At 38.5% G+C, this 22,959-nt stretch overlaps 1 protein-coding gene across 4 annotated transcripts in view; it reads right to left on the bottom strand.

The window, feature by feature from the left end:
• Positions 1–22,959, bottom strand: part of FBXO42 (F-box protein 42) — a 145,542-nt gene that overhangs the window by 44,127 nt on the left and 78,456 nt on the right. For all 4 annotated transcript variants that reach the window (XM_037828403.1, XM_037828405.1, XM_037828402.1 and 1 more), the window contains 3 exons: positions 18,828–19,094; positions 16,912–17,028; positions 8,773–8,907 (listed from right to left, as the gene is read on the bottom strand). In XM_037828403.1, the coding sequence (XP_037684331.1) occupies positions 8,773–8,907; positions 16,912–17,028; positions 18,828–19,077 (502 nt within the window). In that variant the 5' untranslated portion in view covers positions 19,078–19,094. The remainder of the gene's footprint in view (positions 1–8,772; positions 8,908–16,911; positions 17,029–18,827; positions 19,095–22,959) is intronic.

Here is a 22,959-nt window from a genome sequence, read left to right as displayed (position 1 = left end):
TAAAGTTGAGAGTGATGATGATTGTACAACTAAGTGAAGATAATGTAAGAAACTGACCATTTATCTTGGGATAGACTATATATTAAGCGAAATTAGGAACCTATTACTTAATAAATTGAGCCCTTGATTTGAAGATTGCTCTTGTGAAATTCAGGGTTGTAAACGGAAGGCTGAGCCCTCCTATTATTATGCTTAAGAAGCACCTCTAGGGAACCTCTTCATTACTCAGATGTGGCTTCTCTCTCTAAGCCCAACTCAGCAAATAAATTCATTAACCTCCTCCCTCATGAGGGACATGACTCCCAGGGGAATGAATCTCCCTGGCAATTTGGGACATGATTCCCAGGAATGAGCCTGGCTCTGGCAGCAAGGGATTGAAAATGCCTACTTGACCAAAAGGGGGAAAAAAGAAAGGTAACAAGCTGAGGTCACAATAGCTGAGAGATCCCAAATCAAGTTGAGAGGCTATCCTGGAAGTTTCTCTTATGCAAGCTCCAGGCATGGCATACTATGGAGCCAGTTAAGGGCATGGCTCCATAGTATGCCATGCCCTTACCAAAAGTAGTCCCCAAATACCTAGATACCTACCTGAGATTCTAGAAAAGATTCACTCATTAAGTTTTATCTCTTTGAAACTTAAATCCACCAGAGTGTTCCTATGCAAAATAAGTCCTAAAACCCAGAGGCAACTTCCTCTTTCAGAACAATCAGATGCAGCCCCTTCCTCAGATGTCGACACCCCTTTCAATATGAACTAGTTAGGATGCTCATTGCCCAGACACCCCTGAAGATGGAGAAAGAGATTAAGTGAGAGGAAGGGGTAGCAACAAACAAGATAAGATTTAACAAAGGTCTATGAATACTGAAACGTTATATAACTATATATTTATATTTATATGCTGGGGTGTTGGAATAGCTGGAAGGAGTTAAATGATATGGTGGAACCATAACCTATAACATCCTTTGAAATTTGCTCTATAGCAACTCGTTGAATTGTGCTTTGAAAGTCTTCACCTTTCTGTATATACCACGTATTGCATAATAAGCTAAGAACTGAAACTGTGGAACTGTAAAAGCCTTAACAATTTTTGAAATTACCTATATAACTGCTTGTTGAGCTGTACATTGAAAGTTAACACCTTTCTGTACGTATGTTACATTTTACAATAACGGAAATAGCTGAAGTTGTGGAACTATGACCTATGACATTCTTTGAAATTTGCTCTTTAGCTACTTGTTAAATTGTACTTTGAAAATTTTCACTGCTATGCATATATGTTCAAGTTCACAATTTAAAAAATGGATTAATAAAAAAGAAAAAGAAAAAGAAAAAAAAGGTAAGGAAAAAATAATCCATACTGGGAAATAAATTATAAAAAAATAACACTACTCACAGCATGCCATAGTGGAAAGAGCATAGACTAGAGACAAAATCTTGGGTTTCAATCTCTTTTCCATCTTAGGTAAATTACTAGGTGACTGAGCTTCTGTTTCCTCATCTGTAAAATGGGGATAAGAGCAGTGCCAACCTAATCGAGTTGGTATGAAAGTTAGAAAGTATATATGAAGCGTCTGGGGCAACCAACACCCTACCTCCAAAACTCTCTCAAGGTCCACATATATTTCCTGGGAGAGTAGACCACTCCTGATTAACTAAGGTAAAAGGCAGCTATTTCTATAAGGAAGTAGCTAAGAGAACAAAGAGCAGCCATTCTTCTTCCCGAGTAACAGTTAAAAGAGTCTACTTTGGCACATTATGCCCACCTGATAACTGTGATAACACCGAGTAAGGTACACACTGCAGAATCAGAGAGCACGTATCACAGAGATTGTGTAATCCAGGGTTTCCAAATTTGGATATGATTTAGAATCAGCTAGGAAATTTTCTCTTTTTTTATAATGCAGATTCACCATCCTATTTCCACCTTTGAGGTTCTGATTAAATGAGTGAGTCTGCTATGAGGCCCTAGTAATCTGTATTTTTAGTAAGCTTCCCAAGTGATTTGGATAAAGGTGATCTGCTATCTGGCTCTTCCTCCTTTTACCATGAAGGAAACACGAGGCCCAGAGAGCACAGAAGTGATTAAGTTCAGATCAAGGAGCTCAGGAGTGGCAAGGCCAAGTTTGGAACAGACAACTGGGTTGTGTATCTCTGTGCATTTTTCTAAACCAAGAGGCCCGAACCACAAGCCAGCACTTGAAGTTGCATGTGTGAATGAAAGGGACAAAATTGGAAAGGGAAAAAAAAAAAAAAAAAAATCCTTTGGAAAGACGATTCTATTGGGAGACTGTAGTGGGAAAATCAACTGTGTTCCCAGGACTAGTTAACAGAGATGATAGGCTGAGCTTTAAATTGTTACCTGACATTTATAGACTCTCCCAATATTTACAGTTTCTTCTAACTATGGAAGTTTCAAAACTGAAATATGTTTCCCTCTTGTAAATGGGTGTGGGCTAATCTTTAGGAAGTTTTGAAAATCAGAAAAAACTCCAATTTTAAGTATAAAATTTCTACTTGAAAACCTGTATTTTAATGTAAAATAACCAAAAAAGACGGCGTAGCATAAGATGATTATATATTAAACAGACACCAAAATTAGCCATAGTTTGAATAAAAGTAATTTATTTGGGAAACAGTGGTTTAAACAGTTTTTGAAAGTACTTGTCCCAAGAACTTGTGTTTACTTGTTTTGAGAGTTGAACACAGGCTGAGTCAAATAAATCTGATTAGTTACCTTAATACAATACCAGAAGGCGAAACATTCAACTTCCTAGAACCACTTGGCAAAGACTACAATGTACACAATTGCTCATTCACAATCACTGGCCAGGATTTCTAATGGCTTCTGTTTTGTTCCACTTTCAATTATTTTATATGAGTAGTAAAGCAATCAGTAGGGAACTTCCACAGTTCCCACATCTACCCACTCACTAGCAACCACATTATAAACTCTGCCTTCCCTCTAGTTCCTATAGATAAATAGTTAGTGCTCCTATCTTCAGCCAATCCCTCCACTTGTATAGTAGATTCTGCCTTTCTCACTACTCAAGGACATTGCTCTAACAATTCTTCCCCTCTATCCAAACCAAATTGTCCTTCTAGGAAGACCATTCCCATTAGTATATAAACATGCTATAAAATCTGCCAACTTAAAAGCAAAAACTCTTAATTTTACATCCCCTTCCATTTAGTGCCTCATTTTTCTGCTCTCCTTTACAGCAAAACTCTTCAAAAGGCTTTCACCTTTACCACCCATGGAAAATGCTCTCTTTCATGTTATTAAATTCAATGTCAATTCTCAGTTCTCATATGACTTGCTCTCTTAGCTGTATTTGACATGGTTGATTACTTCCTCCTCCCCTGGAAATACTTTTCAAGTATGGTCACTTCTAAGACGCCACATTTGCCTGGACTTCCCCTACTTCACTGGATGTTCCCTTTCTAGTCTCTTGCTGTTTCCCCCTCTTCTCCCTGATTTCCAAATGCTAGCGTTCCCTGGACTTAGTCCATAGACCTCTCCTTCATCTTTACTCACTTCCTTGTGATCTCTTTCAGTATCATGGATTTAAATCCATCTATATGCGCATGATCCCAATACCTTTCTTTAGCTTGGATATCGCCCCTGAACTCCAGACAAATACATGTAATTAATGACCTACTCAACACCTCCAGCTGGATGTCCTAATAATCATCTCAGACTTAAGTTCATGTTTCAAACTGAACTTCTCATCTCTCCTGTCCCCTGCCAACCCTGAGCACTCAGTCTTCCCATCTCATTTAATGGTAACTCCAGCCTTTTAAATGCCAAGGCTAAAATCTTTGGAGTCATCCTTGACTCCTCTCTTTCTCTTTCACCTCCATAACCAAACCATCTGCAAATCCTTTGGCTCTATCAAATCCACCCATTCTCACCTATCTCTCCACTAACACCCTAGTTCAAGTTACCATCATTCTCACCTAGATTACTGCTACTACCTCGTCAGTGGTCTCCCGGGTCCACTCCTGCCCTCTTATAAAGTCTTTAACTTAAATCATGTCATTTCTCTTTTCAGAAACCTAAACGACTAGTTATTTCACTAAAAAAAAAAAAAAAAAAAAGAGAAAGTCCTTACAATAACCAGAAGGCCCTGCATATGTGACACCTTCACTATTTGTCCAACCTCCTCTACTAGTACATTCTCCTTTGTTTACTCTGCTCCAGTCACACTGGGGTTGTCATTATGCCTTGACTGGCCCAAGCACATCCCACTTCTGGGCCTTTGCACTGGTTTTTCTCTCTGTCCGGAATGTCTTTTCCTTAGATATCCACAGGGCTCACTCCTTCTACCGATTAAGTCTTTGTTCTAATGTTACTCTTTCTGTGAGGTCTACCCTAGTTAAAATCCCCCATTCCTGATCCTCCTTACTACACTGTGGTTTTTCTTCATAGTGCTTATCACCTTCTAACATGCTATTTTTCATTTTAAATATCTGTTTTCCCTCAAATGTAATTTCCATGATAGCTGGGATTTCTGCCTGTTTTATTCACTCATGTATCTCCAGCATCTAGAACAATTTCAGGCATTACTGGTAGGCAATTCTTAAATATTTGTTGCATGAACAAAGGAAGTGTGAGTGAAGAATTTAACTGAATAGGACTATGCTGTCATTTAAGGGAAGCCAAACCCTCTATTTTAAATTCCAAACTCTCTAGCAACTAACTACTTGATACTACTACTTAAATGTATAAGAGGGACCCAAAACTAAAGTTCTCCCACATTTTTTTTCCTCCATTTCAGCAAATGGCCCCATCATTTATTGCTAGCTGTGTAAGTCTGACAGTCAGCCTTGATTGACACTTTCACCCTCCCACATCCAATCCATCAAAAAGCCCTGTCAATTTTAACATAAAAATTCAGCTCAAATTCATCTACTTCTCTATCTCCACTGCCATGACTCTGGTCTAAGCCATCACCATCTCTCACCTGGACTAGTTTGGAAGCCTCCTAACTGTTCTCCCTGCTTTACTCTCTTGCCTTCCTTCAATTCATTTTCTACATAGCAATAAATGTGTTTTTGAAATATAAATTAGACTGCAATACTCCTCTGCTTAGAATTTCAAAGGTTTCTGACCTTAGCATGTAAAGGAGCTGGCTCCTGTCTACATCTCATGCCACTATTCCTCCTTGCTCCTTATGCTGTATCCACAAAGGGCTGCCTTCAGTTCCTCCATCATGTCCTATTCTTTTCCACTCTGGGGTCTCTGCACATGTTGCTATCACTTGCTCTACTCTTTATTCCTTTAGGTCTCAGCATGAACGTTGCTTCCTGTTTAAAGTAGCTCTCCCCCATTATTCTGTATCTCAAGCCTTGTTTCTCTCCTTCATAGTTTCTAACAATTTGCTTACTTATTTTTTGTTTCTTCCCCATTACAATATAAACTCCATGGGGGTACGGACTGCAATAGGAGGCATAAAGGGGAGAAGGAAGGGACCTCACTGGGAAGTGTGAGGATACTAGCTGTAGGTCTCTTTCAGCTGTAACATTCATCATCCCAACACTCATCACCACCACCCTAATTCCAGATGTAATTTGGAAAAGAACTAAAGACAAAGTTTCATTGGCAAATCATATTAATTCCAACCAAAAGGAGACTACTCCAGTTTGGTTAGCAATCTGACTAAATATGTATGTAAAGACATCTGATGTAGTAGCATTTTCTGTCAAGACTCTCTGATCCTAACCAAAATTGCTCTACTGCGTATTTGATGCTACTTCTCCAAACAGCTACACTACTGAAGAATGAGCACTGTTAAAGCTACTCCCACCACTTGCAAACACTCAAATGCTGGAAGCAGACCACACAACCAGCACCAGAAGGTCTAGTGGGTAGCACCCTCCCCTTAGCCACTCTCCAACCCACCCACCTCCAGGAACTAAAATGGGTGAGTCAGGCACACCAAGACAGATAACAGTTTTGTTCAGAGAGACTCATCAACATTTCAGTTAGATGTGGTTTTGGTTGGGACTCATGACCGCATGCATAAACATTTCCTCAGGGAATCTTCCCATGGGACTTCTGCACAAATGAGAATCTCACAGGACTCTTTAATAAACTATTAGTTGTTTTTTTTTTTTTTTAAGTAGATATTTCAAAAAGCTAAGCCCCCCCCCCCCCAAAAGCCATATTCTTTAATGCAATCTTGTGGGGGGCAGACATATTAGTGTTGATTAGGTCGGAATCTTTTGAGTGTTTCCATGGAAATGTGACTCAATCAACTGTGGGCGAAACACTTGATTAAATCATTTCCCTGGAGATATGGACCCCACCCATTCAGAGTGGATCTCGATTTAATCACTGGAGTCCTATAAAAGCTCACAAACAGAAGGAGCTCAGAGTGGCTGAGAGGGACATTTTGGAGAGACTTTTGGAGAGATGCTTGCTGACGCCTGGAGATGTGGACAAAAGGACATTTAGAGATGCTAAACTAAGAGATGAAGCCCAGAGTTTGCCCCAGAGAAGCTAAGAGAGAACTCCCATACACTTAGAAAGAAACACCCTGGGAGAAAGAAGCAATGACGCATAGGAGCCAAGAGAGAGGAGTGAAGGCAAAAGCCCAGAGACATTGTGGAGAAAGGCATTTTGAAACATAACCCAGGAGCAAAGGACCAGCAGACGCCAGTCACATGCCTTCCCAGCTGACAGAGGTGTTCGGACACCATCGGCCATTCTTCAGTGAAGTTATCATCTTGTTGATGCCTTAGTTTGGATACTTTCATGGCTGTAGAACTGTAAACTTGTAACCAAATAAACCCCCTTTATAAAAGCCAAAAAAAAAAAAAAAAAAAAAAAAAAAAAAAAAAAAAGCTAAGCCCTACCCCTCACCCCTCTTAAAACTGTCTCTAATTATAGATTAGAGGTGAGGCAGCTACTAGATTCTTTAAGGCACACTGTTAGAAAATTGTTTTAAACACACAAGAGTTTGTTTTGTAAAAGGGAATGTTCTAATGTTCTATTTTAAAAATTCAGATTCTACAGAGAAATTTTAAGAGATTTCAAAGCACAGTCTTAAAGCTTAGTGGTTTAAAAAGAAAACAAATCAACATTCCCATGTCCATCTTGCATAGCTGGCAGCAGGCTATGTAGTTCTCAAAGTCCAAAGCTCCATTTCCACAAGAAAGAGCAACATTCTGATGCTCAAACACTCATGCCAAATTATCAAAGGCACAAAGCTTGGTTGCAAAATAGATGACAAAGACAGGATTAGTATTTTGTGTTCAGAACAAAGTTGCTCTAGAATGGGGTCTGGATAAGTACAGTGGCAATAGGATGCTTAAGCCTAGAAGATTGTCCACATTTTAGAAGCTGTGGCTCAGTATTTCACCAACCACCAGAATACAATTTGTGCTTTAATAATTCATGTCCATAATCCAATAAAAAACATAGGGGACAAAAGGCTAGAAAATGAGACCTTCCTAAGTATAAAATTCTGAGATTCCTAAAATAGTACTAACTTGCAAAACTTTAAAAAGATTAACATTTCTTCATGTTTCTAATAATTTTAATAAATAACTTCATCAGCACAAAACCCAGCCCTACCTATAACTATCCACTGCCAGTATACTCCTCCTTTATTTGCCTATTGTGGTGGGGATTATAATAGGAGAGTTCAACTTTGGGGAAGCAAAATGTAGATCTTTTTGATAAACAGGTTTTAAGCCTTTAGCCTAGACATTCACAGCAGTGGATATATAAATAATGGAAACATAGACTAGCCTTCCCAGCCCATTTAAAAACCAGAATCATCTAGTCCTACTCCATATCTCTGCCAGAGAGGTGCAGTAACTTGTTCCTACTTACATGGAGAATTGGTGATTACACCAGGAAATGAAATGAAATTTGTGTATCCTCAGTCTTAGTCGAGTGCTCTTTCTAATACACTGTGTTGCCTCCCATCTAGAAATCAAAGTTATAAACCAAGGCCTAAAGAAATGAGGAACCTGCCCAAGAAAACCCATGTATCCTCAGTCCTGGACTGAGTTCCAACCTTAAAAAGTCCAATGAAGAATGTTTTATAAAAGCTTGCCAAAAAAATCTGGCAGAATCCTTAATACCCAATGGACTCAATTTCCCCATCACACCCAACCCCTCCAATCTTATAACTGTGCCTCTTCAAATTGTCCTGCCTCATGAGTGCAAAAACAACTGTGCGTTTGTTCATTTGTTTTCCTAAGAAACGTTAGGTCAAAAAGAAAAAAATAATCTAGTTTCTTTCTGCCAGAATTCTGGCATAGAGGGATTGTTCAGGAATGCACCTATTGCAGAATCTTCCCACACTTCTGCGTTTTTAAGAGTAACTAGTAGAGGCATGTCCCATACACTCCCCAAATATCTGAGCTGGCAACAACAAAAGGTATTCAGAGTTCTTAGCCCTGTTCTGTCAGTCAGCTACAGTTCTCACGACTCTGTGTTTCTGCTCTTACTTCAACTTCATACCAAAAGCAGATCACACCTGAAAAGTATTTGAGAAAATCACACAAATGAATTCACACAGTAGTACAGCAATTTTGGCAGGGCACCAATACTACTCATAAAGTATAATTTTATTTTTTTTTCAATTTGAAGTCCTTAGACAAGCATATTACTGATAGCATATACACAGCAGATTGGACAATGGACCTGGGGCTCCAGCAACCTGTCCTTGAGATCAATACCAAAAAGGACCAGGTAGAGCATCCATACCAAGGGAGACAGCCAGTAAGAAGGCAAAGATCAGCATTTCATCTCTTACCTGAAGCCAAAGGTCGTATCCACTCTTTACTATTTAGGTCAAGTCTCCAGAGGTCATTGAAAGCAGCATTGCAGCTGCTCTGGGTACAGCCTCCAAACACATACATAGACTGATTAGCATCATAATAGCAAGCACCTAGAAGGAAAACAATAAATGGATAACTGCTTTTTCATTTTGAACCCCACCAACCTCTCCATGTATACACAAAAAGCAACCCTAGAGCGGAAAAAATAGTCTTGATCTAGTTATAAAGATCTAATTAGTTACTATACTGGGTAAAAGCAAATATCCAAAGGAGATTAAAACAAACAGGCTTAATGAAATATGCTGAAGTAGAGACTTCCCAAGGTTTTTTGTTTGTTACTGCCTTTACCTTAACTATAGCCCATAGTTTCAAAGCTCAACTATTTCACACATTCAGCAACCAGGTACCAAATTTCTTTAATCAGCCTCTTTTCTTCAGGTTGGTCAGTATTACATTATCCTTTAAAATAAGGCTCAGAGAAAAGCTATGAAAATTTAGTCTCTGAGCACACTAAGCAAATTGACAATGATGTCATTAAATAAGATGGTATAATTCCAGCAAAAGCACACAAGAATTAAAAAGGGTACTCAATGAGTGAAATGTCAGCACTGCTATGTAATCAACCTAAATCTGCATCATAATCCTTTATGGCTAGGCAAAGACAGTCAGTGCTAACCTATGAACTCTATTCTCCCATCCCCCTTCCTTCAGCACTCCTCTTACTGTTTTTGTTTTGTTTTCAAATGAAACCTCAAGCACAAGTCACTAAACAAATCTTTACATGTAATAGAATAAAAAAAATTTAAATCAATACAATGAAGTGATGCACATAAAGACCAATGTGACTGAAGCAGACAGTTTTAATGAATTCCAAAGGGCATTCAGGGGAACTCAGTAGTTGCCAGTCCCAAAGCAACAGAAAGGAAAAGCAGGAAAATAATTAAGTCCCTAGGTGTATCCAAAGACCCTAATCATACTAGTTGGTACTGACCAGAAAACAAGTGCAGTAAGAAACATTTAAAAAGCACTCAGGGCTCCAAGAGCCTTTTTGATAAGATGATTATATACACACTGCTAGGTATCACTGTTATGAAAAAAGGGACAATGCCTCTGAGAAGGGCTGTTCCCCTACAAACCAGAAAAGATCAGAGCAGGGTCTAGATGAGAGGTATGAGAGCTAAACTCTGCCACCTTGCCTTTCACTGGAAGGCTCATTTAGCCTCTATCCTGCATTTACCATCTTGGATTTCAGGAGGAAGGCAGGCAAAGCTTTTTTCCCCACCCACTTCACACATGCCAGTAGGAGGCGAGAAGTAGAGAACTTTCAATGTTTACGTGACACTAGGCTAGCCCAGTTGGCATCACACAGAAAAAGGAAGGGGAAAGAGAAAAGAGATTCAAAGCACTAGTGCTATGGCTTCAGTGATCATCCAGATTATTTGTGGGTCTAGTTCAAGTTTAGCACACCACGATTTTTAAGATCTCCTCTGAAATCTGGTATCACTTATTCAAGTTTAGAAAAAGGGAAATGCTACTACTATCGACTCATCCAATGCCACTATAAATTACCTCCGTGATAAATACTAGTCCTGGGAGTAACCTTTTTCTTTTCCTTAAACTCAGCCCACCCAACAGGTCCTTTAGAAAGCGCTATACTAGGAAGGCCAAATCAGAAAATAAGATGAAATAAGAGATAATAAAGGTAGTATTTAGTCGCTTATACCTAGTAATCTTGGTCAGTAGACGTAGTAAAAATCCAAATCGTCTGACCTCTGACATTGTACAATAATGGGAACTCAGGCTTCGCAAATTACCAAAGAAATTAGAGAAACCAGAGATGTGAAGATATGAAATATCATCTAATACCAACAGGCTCACACCTATAAAATGCTTAATATATCCCCAGAACTCAAACACACTACAATGATATCTGAAGATTTAAATGCTCTTATACCTGCCATTGACTCTTTCTGCCTGTTGAAAATAATTTCTAAACTATATTTAAATCATTTCTTTTTTACTCCACAACCCAACAAGAAAGTCTATTAAATAAAATTCTGTGATGACCCATTGCTCATTTTTTCAGATTTGCTAAGAACTGTCAGGATAAAGTATAAAATTAGAGGACATTAAGACAAAAGGATAATTACTAGAGCCATATTTTAATCTCCACTGAAGGAGCTGAGCTTCACTTATCTTGGTTCTCTTAGACTTTTCTTGAACTAGCTACTACAACAAAGGAGAAATTTTGAACTGAACCAACTGGTGCCAAGCATAAAACAATATTCTCTTATCCTCCTGATAATCCAGACCTCCAGAATAGAATATAGCAAGGTCTTATGGTCTCTTGAAACTTTAATTTATGTCCTTTAGAACAATGATTAATAAGACAAATCCATGATTCCAGAACTAAAAGAGTCAAGGGCTCATTTACGTCTTCTCATTCCTCAAAGATTAACTCTTGGCAGCTGCTTCCTCCAAACAGCAAAAGAGCACAGAACCTTTATTTTTCAGAGAGGTAGCAAACATCCTTCTTCTCTATTTGGATTGAAAATCCAGCCAGCAGCTGGCCCCATGAGGTCTCTTTACCACATGTATTTTAATCCTTTGCTAAAATAAGGCAATAGGCATTTTCCTGCTTCTCTTTTGAGCATACAAAGGTTTCTGGAAGAGGAAGGCACAGCCCAAAGCAGGCAAAGCTAATGGCAAGGTTCACACACTGCATTTTCAATGTTCAGCAGTCAATTACCAACAAAGCTGTGAGAGGAAGGGGAACAATTTAGGCAGCTATGTTTAGAATTCAGATATAACAGAATGAGAAAATAACCATCAATAATATACTAAACTATTTTAGGTATCCTACTGAACTTTGTTCCTTGCCTCTTTTTATTTAAGACACCTACATGTTGGTCTGGGTGTGGGTGGGACTGACATTTAAAAAAAAAATTAAGAATTCGAGCAATTCCCAGTGCTCAAGCAGTTATTTCCCTTTTACCCAAGTTCTCCACTTAAATAGAACATTTTCCTTTCAGACCACTGGAATGTGCCATTAAAAAGGTACAGCTCAAAGCAGGGTATAAATACCATGCTATGAAATAATATTGAGAACGTTTACCAATTGCTAAATCTCTTCAAACTCTGAAATGAGCTTAACTGCTTCATTAACAACTACTATAAGATAAATATCTCAAGTTAATACCTAATAATGTCTTTCAAAAACAAGTCAAATAATCACATTTTAATTACATGCACAGCATGCAAATGGTTCTTCAGAGTTCTGACTACTTCCCTGATATATTAGAATCCTTTCAAATGCAAGGTCTTCCATTTGTTTCATATTCTCCATGGTGCCTGGTAGTCATTCAATAAATGCTTCCTGAATGAATGATACACTCCACCTTTTGCACCTTGTCATGTTAAATTCTGTTTCCCCACTTGTCTCCAGGGAAAGGTCCTGAGGCATTTACCCCATGCTTAAAGAGACTTGTCATGTATCTCACAGCTACAAGCTGGGACACATTAGATAAGGCCTGTAATCACACAACTATGGAACAAGCAAGGCTGGTTATCCAGTCTAGGCCTGCTGGCTACTACTGCAGGAGCACAATCAGCGTGTGTGTGGAAAAATCTGACCATACTTGAAGCCTAAACACTAAAAGGTTTTCCAAAACATGATGGTGGAGACTCAATAGATCCCTACATCAACCTGAAAAGGATATTCTATATTAATAGAGGCATGCATGATTAGCCATACTCATCAAAAAATTAGGAAAACTGGCTTCTGAAAAGTTAGAAAGCACCTCAGAACCAAGAGCACTGTCTAGAAACAAATTCTTCTGGTCTGAATCAAACAGGATTTGACTTCTTTTGAATAGCGGGAAAGAGAAGAATTGGGAAGTACTTCAAGATTTCAAGTGTGTGCAATTAAGAGAATATAATGCCATTAATTAAATTAGGGAGAAGAGAAAACTGGGGGAGGAACTGCCAAGTGCCATTTTTAGCTGACTGAATATGAAACATCTATACATCTCTGTGACAATTAGAGCAAAAAATTAGAAATGTGGCTGTAGAGCTCAACCTGAGTCAGGGATAAAAAATAAGATTGAGAGCAAAAGAGAAATACAGAGTAGGAAAAGGAGGAACTAAAGAAAGAAATTACAGTAATTCCTTGTTTTCTCAACCTCTTTTCAACCTGTTTTGAGAAGTCCACATAAGTTATTTTTCAGTTTACCAGCTGATCAGATAGCATGTGGAGACAGATGGAAAGAAACAATAAAAGACAGACTGAAAGAAAATAAGAGAGAAAGAAGATGAGGTGCAGACAGAGACACTCTCTTTTCAATCTGTGACAGCTTTTCCTGGATTTCAAGTGAAGATTTAAAAAATTTTGAAAAGCAAAAACAATACCCAAACCTACCAATCTCTGAACTTCTTTGGGCTTATTCACTGTACAACTTTCAAATAAGTACCTGTATTTCAAAAGCTAGGTAACTGAAAAATATATATTTTTTCTCTCTCTTCAGAAGGTTGAACTGTTGCTATAATTATTCACTCCTGAATATTTCCTATTCTAGTTTCTATTTCACCCACTTGGGGTGAAATTCAATTTCTCTCACTTAGGGTTAATAAAACTACTTGTTCCAAGTTCATAGAAATGTTGCTATATTAGGTTATTTTCTTGGGGTAGAGTAGGAACATGTTGGAAGTAAAGTAGTTATTTTAGGTTAGTTGTCTTTTTCTTACTCCCTTCTTATGGTTTGTTTGAAATGTTTTTTTTTATTGTATTAAAAAATTTTTTTTATATAGTTAATTAAAAAAAAAACAGTTAATTAAAAAAAATGAAAAAACATACAGAGCCCCCTTGAGGAGCTGGTGGAGAATGCAGGGGTGTTGGGCTTCCCTACCTCAATGGTTGCTGATGTGCTCGCTGATGTGCTCGCTGACGTGCTCACAGACGTAGAGGACTGGTGGTTTGACGAGCTGAGCCCTCCACCACAGGACTTGCCCTTGGCAAGACTGTTCCTGCAAAGGAGAGGCTAGGCCTTCCTATAATTGTGCCTAAGAGCCTCCTCTCAAATGCCTCTTTGTTGTTCAGATGTGGCCCTCTCTCTCTAGCTAAACCAATGGCAGGTGAAATCAACTGCCCTCCCCCCTATGTGGGATCTGACACCCCGGGGAGTAAATCTCCCTGGCAATGTGGAATATGACTCCCGGGGAGGAATCTAGACGCAGCATCGTGGGATGGAGAACATCGTCTTGACCAAAAGGGGATGGGAAAGGAAATGAAATAAGCTTCAGTGGCAGACAGATTCCAAAAGGAGCTGAGAGGTCACTCTGGTGGGCACCCTTATGCACAATATAGACAACCCATTTTAGGTTCTAATGAATTGGAATAACTAGCAGTAAATACCTGAAACTATCAAACTACACTCTAGAACCCATGAATCTTGAAGATGATCATATAAAACTGTAGCCTATGAGGGGTGACAATGTGATTGGGAAAGCCATAGGGACCACACTCCCCCTTGTCCAGTGTATGGATGGATTAGAAAAATGGGGGCCAAAAGAAAGGCACCCAGTATTCTTGTTTAATTGTTCGTTTTCACTTTAATTTTTATTCTTATTATTTTTGTGTATGTGGTAATGAAAATGTTCAAAAATTAATTTTGGTGATGAACACACAACTATATAATGATATTGTGAACAACTGAATGCACGCTTTGTATAACTGCATGGTATGTGAATATATCTCAATGAAAAAAAAAAAACCTGCCTGTTCCAAAAACCAATCTTCAGTCTTCAGAAACTTTATCCCTCTACCTTTATGCTATTTATTTGTAAGTATGTAAAGTTACTGCTCCTTCAACAATAAATATTAGACCTAATCTGAACCTCTTATAGTCTCATTAAATATTCTCATTTATAGCCTATTCTAGCAATTCTCAAAGTGTGGTCTGCAGATCCTTCAGAACACTCAAGACTCTTTCAAAACAATTTTTATAATAAGATATTATCTGCCTTTTTCATGGTATTGACATTTGCACTAATAGTGCAAAAGCAATGGTAGGTAAAACTGTGGGAGGCTTAGCAAAAATCAAGGTAGTGGCACTAAAGTATTCTAGTAATCACTGCATTCTTCACTATCATGCACTCACAATTTAAAACAAACAACGGACAAAGACAGTACTGACCTCATAGATCCCCAAAAAGGGTCTCAAGGACAATCCCTCAAAGGTTCAGGGATCACACTTTGAGATCAACTGCATTAGGGGATTTATAACACCACAAGTAGAAACAGCTCATTTAGAGAACCAAAAACACAGCAATAGTTTGGCCTGTTCCTTTGGCCTATTTAGACAATTACAGTTCAAAGACACTGATGAGTTGTAATTATTCACTGAATTCTCCTCTGGATACAAAGGATCATAACATGATGGTCTGGACTAGCCAGCCTCCAAGATGGGCCCCATGACCCCCACTTTCTGGTATTTACACCCTTGGCCAATCCCCTCTCACAGTATACTAGGGTTGGTCTGTGTGACCAATAGAACAGAGAAGTGATGGTATTCGGTTCTGTGATAGGATGTAAAAGACACTGTGGCTTCCATCTTAGTATCTGTCTTGGTCTCTCAGACCATTTATTTTGTGGGAAACCAGTTGCCAAGTTGTGAGTAGCCCTATGGAGAGGTCCATGTGGTGAGAAACTGAGGCTTCCTGCCAACAGTTAAGTGAACTTGGAAGTAGGTCCCCCAACTCCAGTCAAGCCTTTGGGAGACTGCAGTCCTGGCTGACACACTGACTGCAACTTCAAGAGAGACACTGAGGCAGAACCACCAGCTAAGCCACTCCCAGACTTCTGACCCTCAGAAACTCTGTGAGACGATAAAAATTGTTTTAAGCTGCTGAGTTTTGGGGTAAACTTGTGCAGCATAACTAATAACATGCTCCTTCCTTAAGAGTTCAAATATAATTAAAAAGAAAATAAAAAGACATACCTATAAAAGCGAATAACAAAAGACATCATAGGTGTCAGACGGGTATTCTAGACAACAGTATCTATGTGAGCTCGAAAAAGGAAATTTTTTTTTACAGTGGGATAGAGAGTTGAGAAAAGATTTCATGAAGGAGACAGAACTTCACCTGAGTCTTCAAGAAGAAGCAGGCTTCAACTAAGTGGATTGGAATACTCCAAGGAATAAGAAATCGAGTGTGGCAAAGGTTGAGTGACAGCTTGCTGAAGAGAAGAGCTCTTGGGGAAAATGGGGAGATAAAGTGGTAAATTGAGGCTTAGGTCAATTTAAAGAAGACTTTGAATATAAGACTAAGTTTAGACTTTATCTTGCAGGCAAAGGACAGGCACTAAAAATTTTGAGCAGGAAAGCTGTAATTATGAGAGCTTTCCAAGAAAGAGGTTTTGACCTCTAACTATTCCCCCTACTCTGTCTACCTTCAGTGAGCTTTCCTTATGCAGAACTGCTAATAAATAAATCCTTTACTTGCCTAATTCAATCTCAGTTTTACTGGGGGTGGGGTGGATATGAATCACTAAAACAATAAAAATATGGAAATCAATAAAAAGAGTTAATTCTAGAATAATTGAAAAACCTTTATGTCTATTTGCCAGAACATTTTGTTTATAATTTTACTATTTAGATTTGTATTTTATAATCAATACCATTCATATTCAAAATTTTTGAGTGTCCCAAGTCAAATTCAGTGTTTGCTAAACAAATACTATGTTAAAATAAATAGTTATTGTAAGACTTAGTGCTAAACTCTGGCTGCTCCCCAAGCAGGATTTTTAAAATACCCTCATGCATGCCTTTCCTTTGTTTTCCCTTTACATGATATCAGCTGTTTAAAATTCTCAGCATAACACCTTGACCTCTTTGGAGTGGTGATACACAGAAAATTCAATGAAGAAGCAGAATGTAAACTTGTAACAAAGCACCTACAATGTATGACTCACTCTCTTCCTTAATTCTGAGTATAAAAGTAAATGCTCATTTTACATTCTCCTCATTAAAAAGTCAGGCAAAATACATGTCATCAAAGTAGTTTCTGGGAACTTGACCACGGGGTTGGCAGGTTCAGCTTTCACAGTAAATACTTACTGTGTGAGAACCGCTGTGTGATTGGGGTTCCAGGATAAGGGTAAGTGCGGCTCTCCCACTGAATGTTTCCTTCCTGGACAGCCTTCATGAAACCATGGTAACACTGGTGAGCTACACCTAAAGACAAAAAGAACAAATGCCTCAGCCTGGACACTGCACCTGTAAATGAAATTATTACAACTATGTCAATCAACTGTCTTACCACTTTTTAAAATCAAAGTTTCTTTGAGGAACTCCAAATTTCTTTGACTTTTATTCCAAGAATGGAAACAAATCATACAATCATATAATTTCAAAACTGCAAGGTCATTTTACTTTCATTTTATTGAGGTTAAGGAACGTTAAGTGACTTGCCCAAGATTACAAAATTAGCTCACATACAACTCTAGTCCCTTTATACTGTTTCAGGAGGCAATACGTCAAGCTACTTGGTTATTACCTACTCCAAGGAAAAGGGCCTGGGGAGTAATTCAGCTCTGTGAAAGAGTATGGTAAAATGGTGTTTGGCATATAATAGGTGTTTAGTAAATATCTGTGGTTTGACCGTGGCAAGCAAGCTTTCTGCATCTTAGACAGGAGATAACAATTAACTTATAATGAATTATGAGGTGGCTAATTCGTAACTAAGGAAAGCTGTTTTTAAGAAGGGAGAGCTTCAGGGTTCTGGAACAATCTATTTTTCTAACATACTCATTTCAAATTGCTATTTAATTTCATTAAATAGCAAAAATTTGAATAAAGAGTCCAACCAATTACGTTATATTTGGAAAGAAAGTATGATTCTTGAATTTATGCCATCTTACTAGATCCTTAAGCAGGATCAAAGCACTTATATGTGTTTTCTGACAATGATCACTATCCCCAAACTTTTCAGAATTTCACTTGGTTGAACATAAAGGTAAAAATAATTGCCAGATTATTAAAAAGTATGAAAAAAGCTATGGCCATTTTCAGTGACTAACAACACTGCCAACTATATACATTGGTGAAATGGGCACCAGAGATTTGCAAATGTTGAACTGAGATGATGCAGTAATGAATAAGACATACACATGATAATTGAGAGAAAAAACATTCTTGACAGTGACATCCCCCAGAAGATCTAAGACTGTGAGTATTGGGTTAAGGTGGCTCTCAGAAAAAAAAATCCCAAAATAGTAAGAATGCCAAATAAAACCTAAGGAAAAATTCATATATTTGATTAGATCACAGCCCTCACCTGTGTTCTTTCCAGAAGAAACCATATGTCCACAGCACAGGGAGCTAATCTCTCCTGAAGAACCCATTAGCTCAACACACAGAAGCAGGCTGTGCACACCAGTATTACCAGTTGTGAGCAGATGAGCACAGGGCCTACCAAACAGTGTCAACACAGCTGATTCTTAGCCCTCTAGGTGGACTTTGGGGCACTGACAGGGATCCTAGTCCCCTGAGAACCATCCTGAAGCAAGGAAAAGATTTTTAGACTAATTGACTCAGATCTAAAGTTTTTTCTTTCTCAACATATCTCTGGCTATCTTGTTCCCACCAGAAAAGAATAAAGTAATAAAACCCTTGCTTTGAACAACGATATTCAACAGGTTGTTCATCTTTATCAGGCAAAAAATGGGTCCTTTCCCCTAAGATGGAATGAAGTCAAATAACTGCTATCTGTCAATTAAGAATTCAACATGGCTAGCAACCTTAATATTCAACTGGAAATTAAAACTGCAAATGGGATTAAATACTACGAAATTCAAGCTGTCCATAAAGCTAGTCAGGATAAGGGGAAAAGAAAAATATACAGTGTTAATGGCCTAACACTAAATTTTAAAACCACAGTAAATTTAAGAAGAAAAGACAAAATTGGAAGTTTAAAAGTAAATATTTCAAAAAATTAATTAAAAATAAATAGATCTTTCCACTTCCCACAGTACCTTTGATAAGTCGATACCACTGTTTGCAGACAAGGGCTGCAGTTTTGTGTTCTTGATATGGAGAGAGAAAGGACAGGATATACTCCAAAACCTCTTCTGGCAGCTCAGACATGGACCTATTATGTCTAGTCTCCTCAACCTCCAATGCTTGGTGAGGCCCTTCATCTTGCTCCATTGTCCCTTCCAGCACACTTTCTTCTTGGTCCACAGCCATGAAACTGTCATCTTCACTGTCCGAGGAGCTGGCCATGACATTCCACTTGACAGCTATAATGGGAAAGAAACAAACATCAGTATATACTATCAGAAGCTCTGAAACAGCCCAGGAACACATGCCCAAGCTGTTCATGATTCTTCTTCTACCCTCAATATAAAACCTGTTCTTCAGCACTTCTCCACACTAGTTGTGAGCCACCATAATTTGCCAGGCATGGTGCAAATACCAAGCCCATCCCAAGTATCTATCAAAGCCCCAAAAAGCTTCTGATTACATTTTTCTCTTTACTAAAAAACCAGAATGGCAGCCAAGTTTGGCCTAACTAAAAAGCCTGAAAACATATTCACCAGCAATTCCTCTCACTCAAGAATCTGAGTGACCCAAGACCTCAAAGTTAGAAGGAAAAACTAATAGCATTCTGAGGATATAGTCAGGAAGTAACAGTTTTTCTGGCTTTTACACAGACGATTCACTTAAAAGGATAACAAGTGTTCCAAGAATAGGCTTAACTGGCTTAAATACCAAGTACAAGGCAATATGTACAAAAGAAAATATAATTTATAGCAGATCTGGGCAGCCAACAGAAATCCATACATATTGTTCATAAAAAGACATATACACAATTCCTTAGAAAACTAGATATAGAGCTACCGTTCGATCCAGCAATTGCACTTCTCGGTATATACCCGGAAGATCGGAAAGCAGTGACACGAACAGATATCCGCAAGCCAATGTTCATAGCAGCATTATTCACAATTGCCAAGAGATGGAAACAACCCAAATGTCCTTCAGCAGTTGAGTGGATAAATAAAATGTGGTATATACACACGATGGAATACTACGCGGCAGTAAGAAGGAACGATCTCGTGAAACATATGACAACATGGATGAACCTTGAAGACATAATGCTGAGCGAAATAAGCCAGGCACAAAAAGAGAAATATTATATGCTACCACTGATGTGAACTTTGAAAAATGTAAAACAACTGGTTTATAATGTAGAATGTAGGGCAACTAGTGATAGAGAGCAATTAAGGAAGGGGGAACAATAATCCAAAAAGAACAGATAAGCAATCATGGGTAAATTTAACGTTCTGGGAATGCCCAGGAATGACTATGGTCTGTTAATTTCTGATAGGTATAGTAGGAACAAGTTCACAGAAATGTTGCTATATTAGGTAACTTTCTTGGGGTAGAGTAGGAACATGTTGGAAGTAAAGTAGTTATCTTAGGTTAGTTGTCTTTTTCTTACTCCCTTGTTATGGTCTCTTTGAAATGTTCTTTTATTGTATTTTTTTAAAATTATTTTTGCTTATTTTTTTTCATATAGTTGATTAAAGAAAAAAAAAAGTTAAAAAAAACAAGGAAAAAAATACTTAGAGCCCCCTTGAAGAGCCTGTGGAGAATGCAGGGGTATTGGCCTACCCCACCTCGATGGTTGCTAACATGACCACAGACATAGGGGACTGGTGGTTTGATGGGTTGAGCCCTCTACCACAGGATTTACCCTTGGGAAGACTGTTGCTGCAAAGGAGAGGCTAGGCCTCCCTATAATTGTGCCTAAGAGCCTCCTCCCGAATGCCTCTTTGTTGCTCAGATGTGGCCCTCTCTCTCTAGCTAAGCCAACTTGAAAGGTGAAATCACTGCCCTCCCCTCAACGTGGGATCTGACACCCAAGGGAGTGAATCTCCCTGGCAACATGAAATATGACTCCCGGGAAGGGATACAGACCCAGCATCGTGGGATGGAGAACATCTTCTTGACCAAAAGGGGGATGTGAAAGGAAATGAAATAAGCTTCAGTGGCAGAGTCCAAAAGGAGCCGAGAGGTCACTCTGGTGGGCACTCTTACGCACACTTTAGACAACCCTTTTTAGGTTCTAAAGAATTGGGGTAGCTGGTGGTGGATACCTGAAACTATCAAACTACAACCCAGAACCCATGAATCTCGAAGACAATTGTATAAAAATGTAGCTTATGAGGGGTGACAATGGGATTGGGAAAGCCATAAGGACCACACTCCACTTTGTCTAGTTTATGGATGGATGAGTAGAAAAACAGGGGAAGGAAACAAACAAACAGACAAAGGTACCCAGTGTTCTTTTTTACTTTAACTGCTCTTTTTCACTTTAATTATTATTCTTGTTATTTTTGTGTGTGTGCTAATGAAGGTGTCAGGGATTGATTTAGGTGATGAATGTACAACTATGTAATGGTACTGTGAACAATCGAATGTACGATTTGTTTTGTATGACTGCGTGGTATGTGAATATATCTCAATAAAATGAAGATTAAAAAAAACAAAAAAAAAGAAATTGATTGCGGTGATGAATGTATGACTATATGATGGTACTGTGAACAACTGATTTGTACACTGTGGATGATTGTATGGTATGTGAATATATCTCAATAAAACAATTTTTAAAAAGAAAAAAAAAAAGACATATACAAAAAAGTTCCAAGCAGGATAATTCGCGACGGTAAAAAACTGGAAACAACCCAAATGCCCATCAACAGAACAGATCAACTGTGGTACATTCACACAACGAAAAATAATGTAGCAATGAAACACAAGTAAACACAACAAGGATAAAGCTCTCAAGTGTAATATCGAACAAAAGAAGAAAGAGAACATACTAAAGGACTATACTTAAGTTCAAAACCAGGCAAATTAATTTTATGCTGTTGCAAATCAGGATAATGGTTACCCTTGGGAAGCACTGGGAGGGGGCTTCTGGGGTGCTGATGAAGTTCTGTTTCTTGACTGGGTACTGGTTTCACGAATGTGGTCAGTCTGTGAAAAATTCACCAAGCTGAACACTTGACGCGCTTCTCTCAAGTTCACCAAAATAAGCCATTACCACCAGTTATTTCCAGCAGACATGCTACTGGTAATTTTAAATTTCTTCTTTATGCTTACCTGTATTCCCTAAATTTTCTAGAAAAAGGGTAACATGTTAAAACACACAAAGAGAGACAGGAAACTCATTTACACCATTTCCATATTACATGCCAAGCCTGAGGTAAAAATGGTAAAATGAAGAAAACAGGGTAATTTATGAGAGAACTATGTCACAGGTTGGATCCTCCAGGAAGCAGATGCTAAGACAGAATTAGGAATGAAAAAGGTTTAATGGGGAGTAAGCACGGGGATAAGAAAAGAGGAGGAAGCAGGACTGGGGAGGGAAAGCCACCAGTCCATGATGCAGACCTGACAAAACAAGTCCATCAGAGAGCTCCGGAGCAAAGACGACAAGTTAGAGAAACCCTGTATGGGTGGAAAGGGCAAGACTCGTATAGCACTGCTTTGCACAGTCACTGGCTGAAGGCTGCCTGACAAATACATGACCCCTGCTACCCAGCCTCACTCAGCCATTGGCAGGGGACCACCCCGAGAAAAGCAGGACCATGGTTTCAAAGCTGAGGCAGACCCTGAGAGGGCTAGCAGCTTCAGCTACATTCCTTACAGATGGGTAGCAAGTTCTTTCTTGAAGGGGAAGCTGAGTTTATTATAATATATATAGTATATTATAATATACTATAATATATCTGTATTATAATAGGTTTATTGTACAACTCACAACTATTTCTTTTGTTTCAGACCATTCACTAGGCCACTCACCCTTACATATTTCCAGCATTCCCTCTAGCACTGACAAACAGAAGAACAGAAGAGGAAGAGATGAGAGAGCTTGAAATAAACTTTGGGGCTTGGAGAAAGATTTGAAATGTTCTAAAACGTGGGGGCCTCCCACCTTATTTCTACTACTTTTATAACTCATACACTAATTATGTACAACAATTTTAAAAACTGGAAGAATGATCATGTTTAAGAAACATGGGAACAAAAATCATGAAAATGCTTTCAAAATAATTCACCTCTTGAATTAGCTTAAAACTCATGATACTGCAGTAT

This window comes from Choloepus didactylus, chromosome 2 (assembly GCF_015220235.1).
Source record: "Choloepus didactylus isolate mChoDid1 chromosome 2, mChoDid1.pri, whole genome shotgun sequence".
In the NCBI taxonomy this organism is placed as follows: Eukaryota; Metazoa; Chordata; class Mammalia; order Pilosa; family Megalonychidae; genus Choloepus; species Choloepus didactylus.
This window is presented reverse-complemented; position numbering and strand designations above follow the sequence as displayed.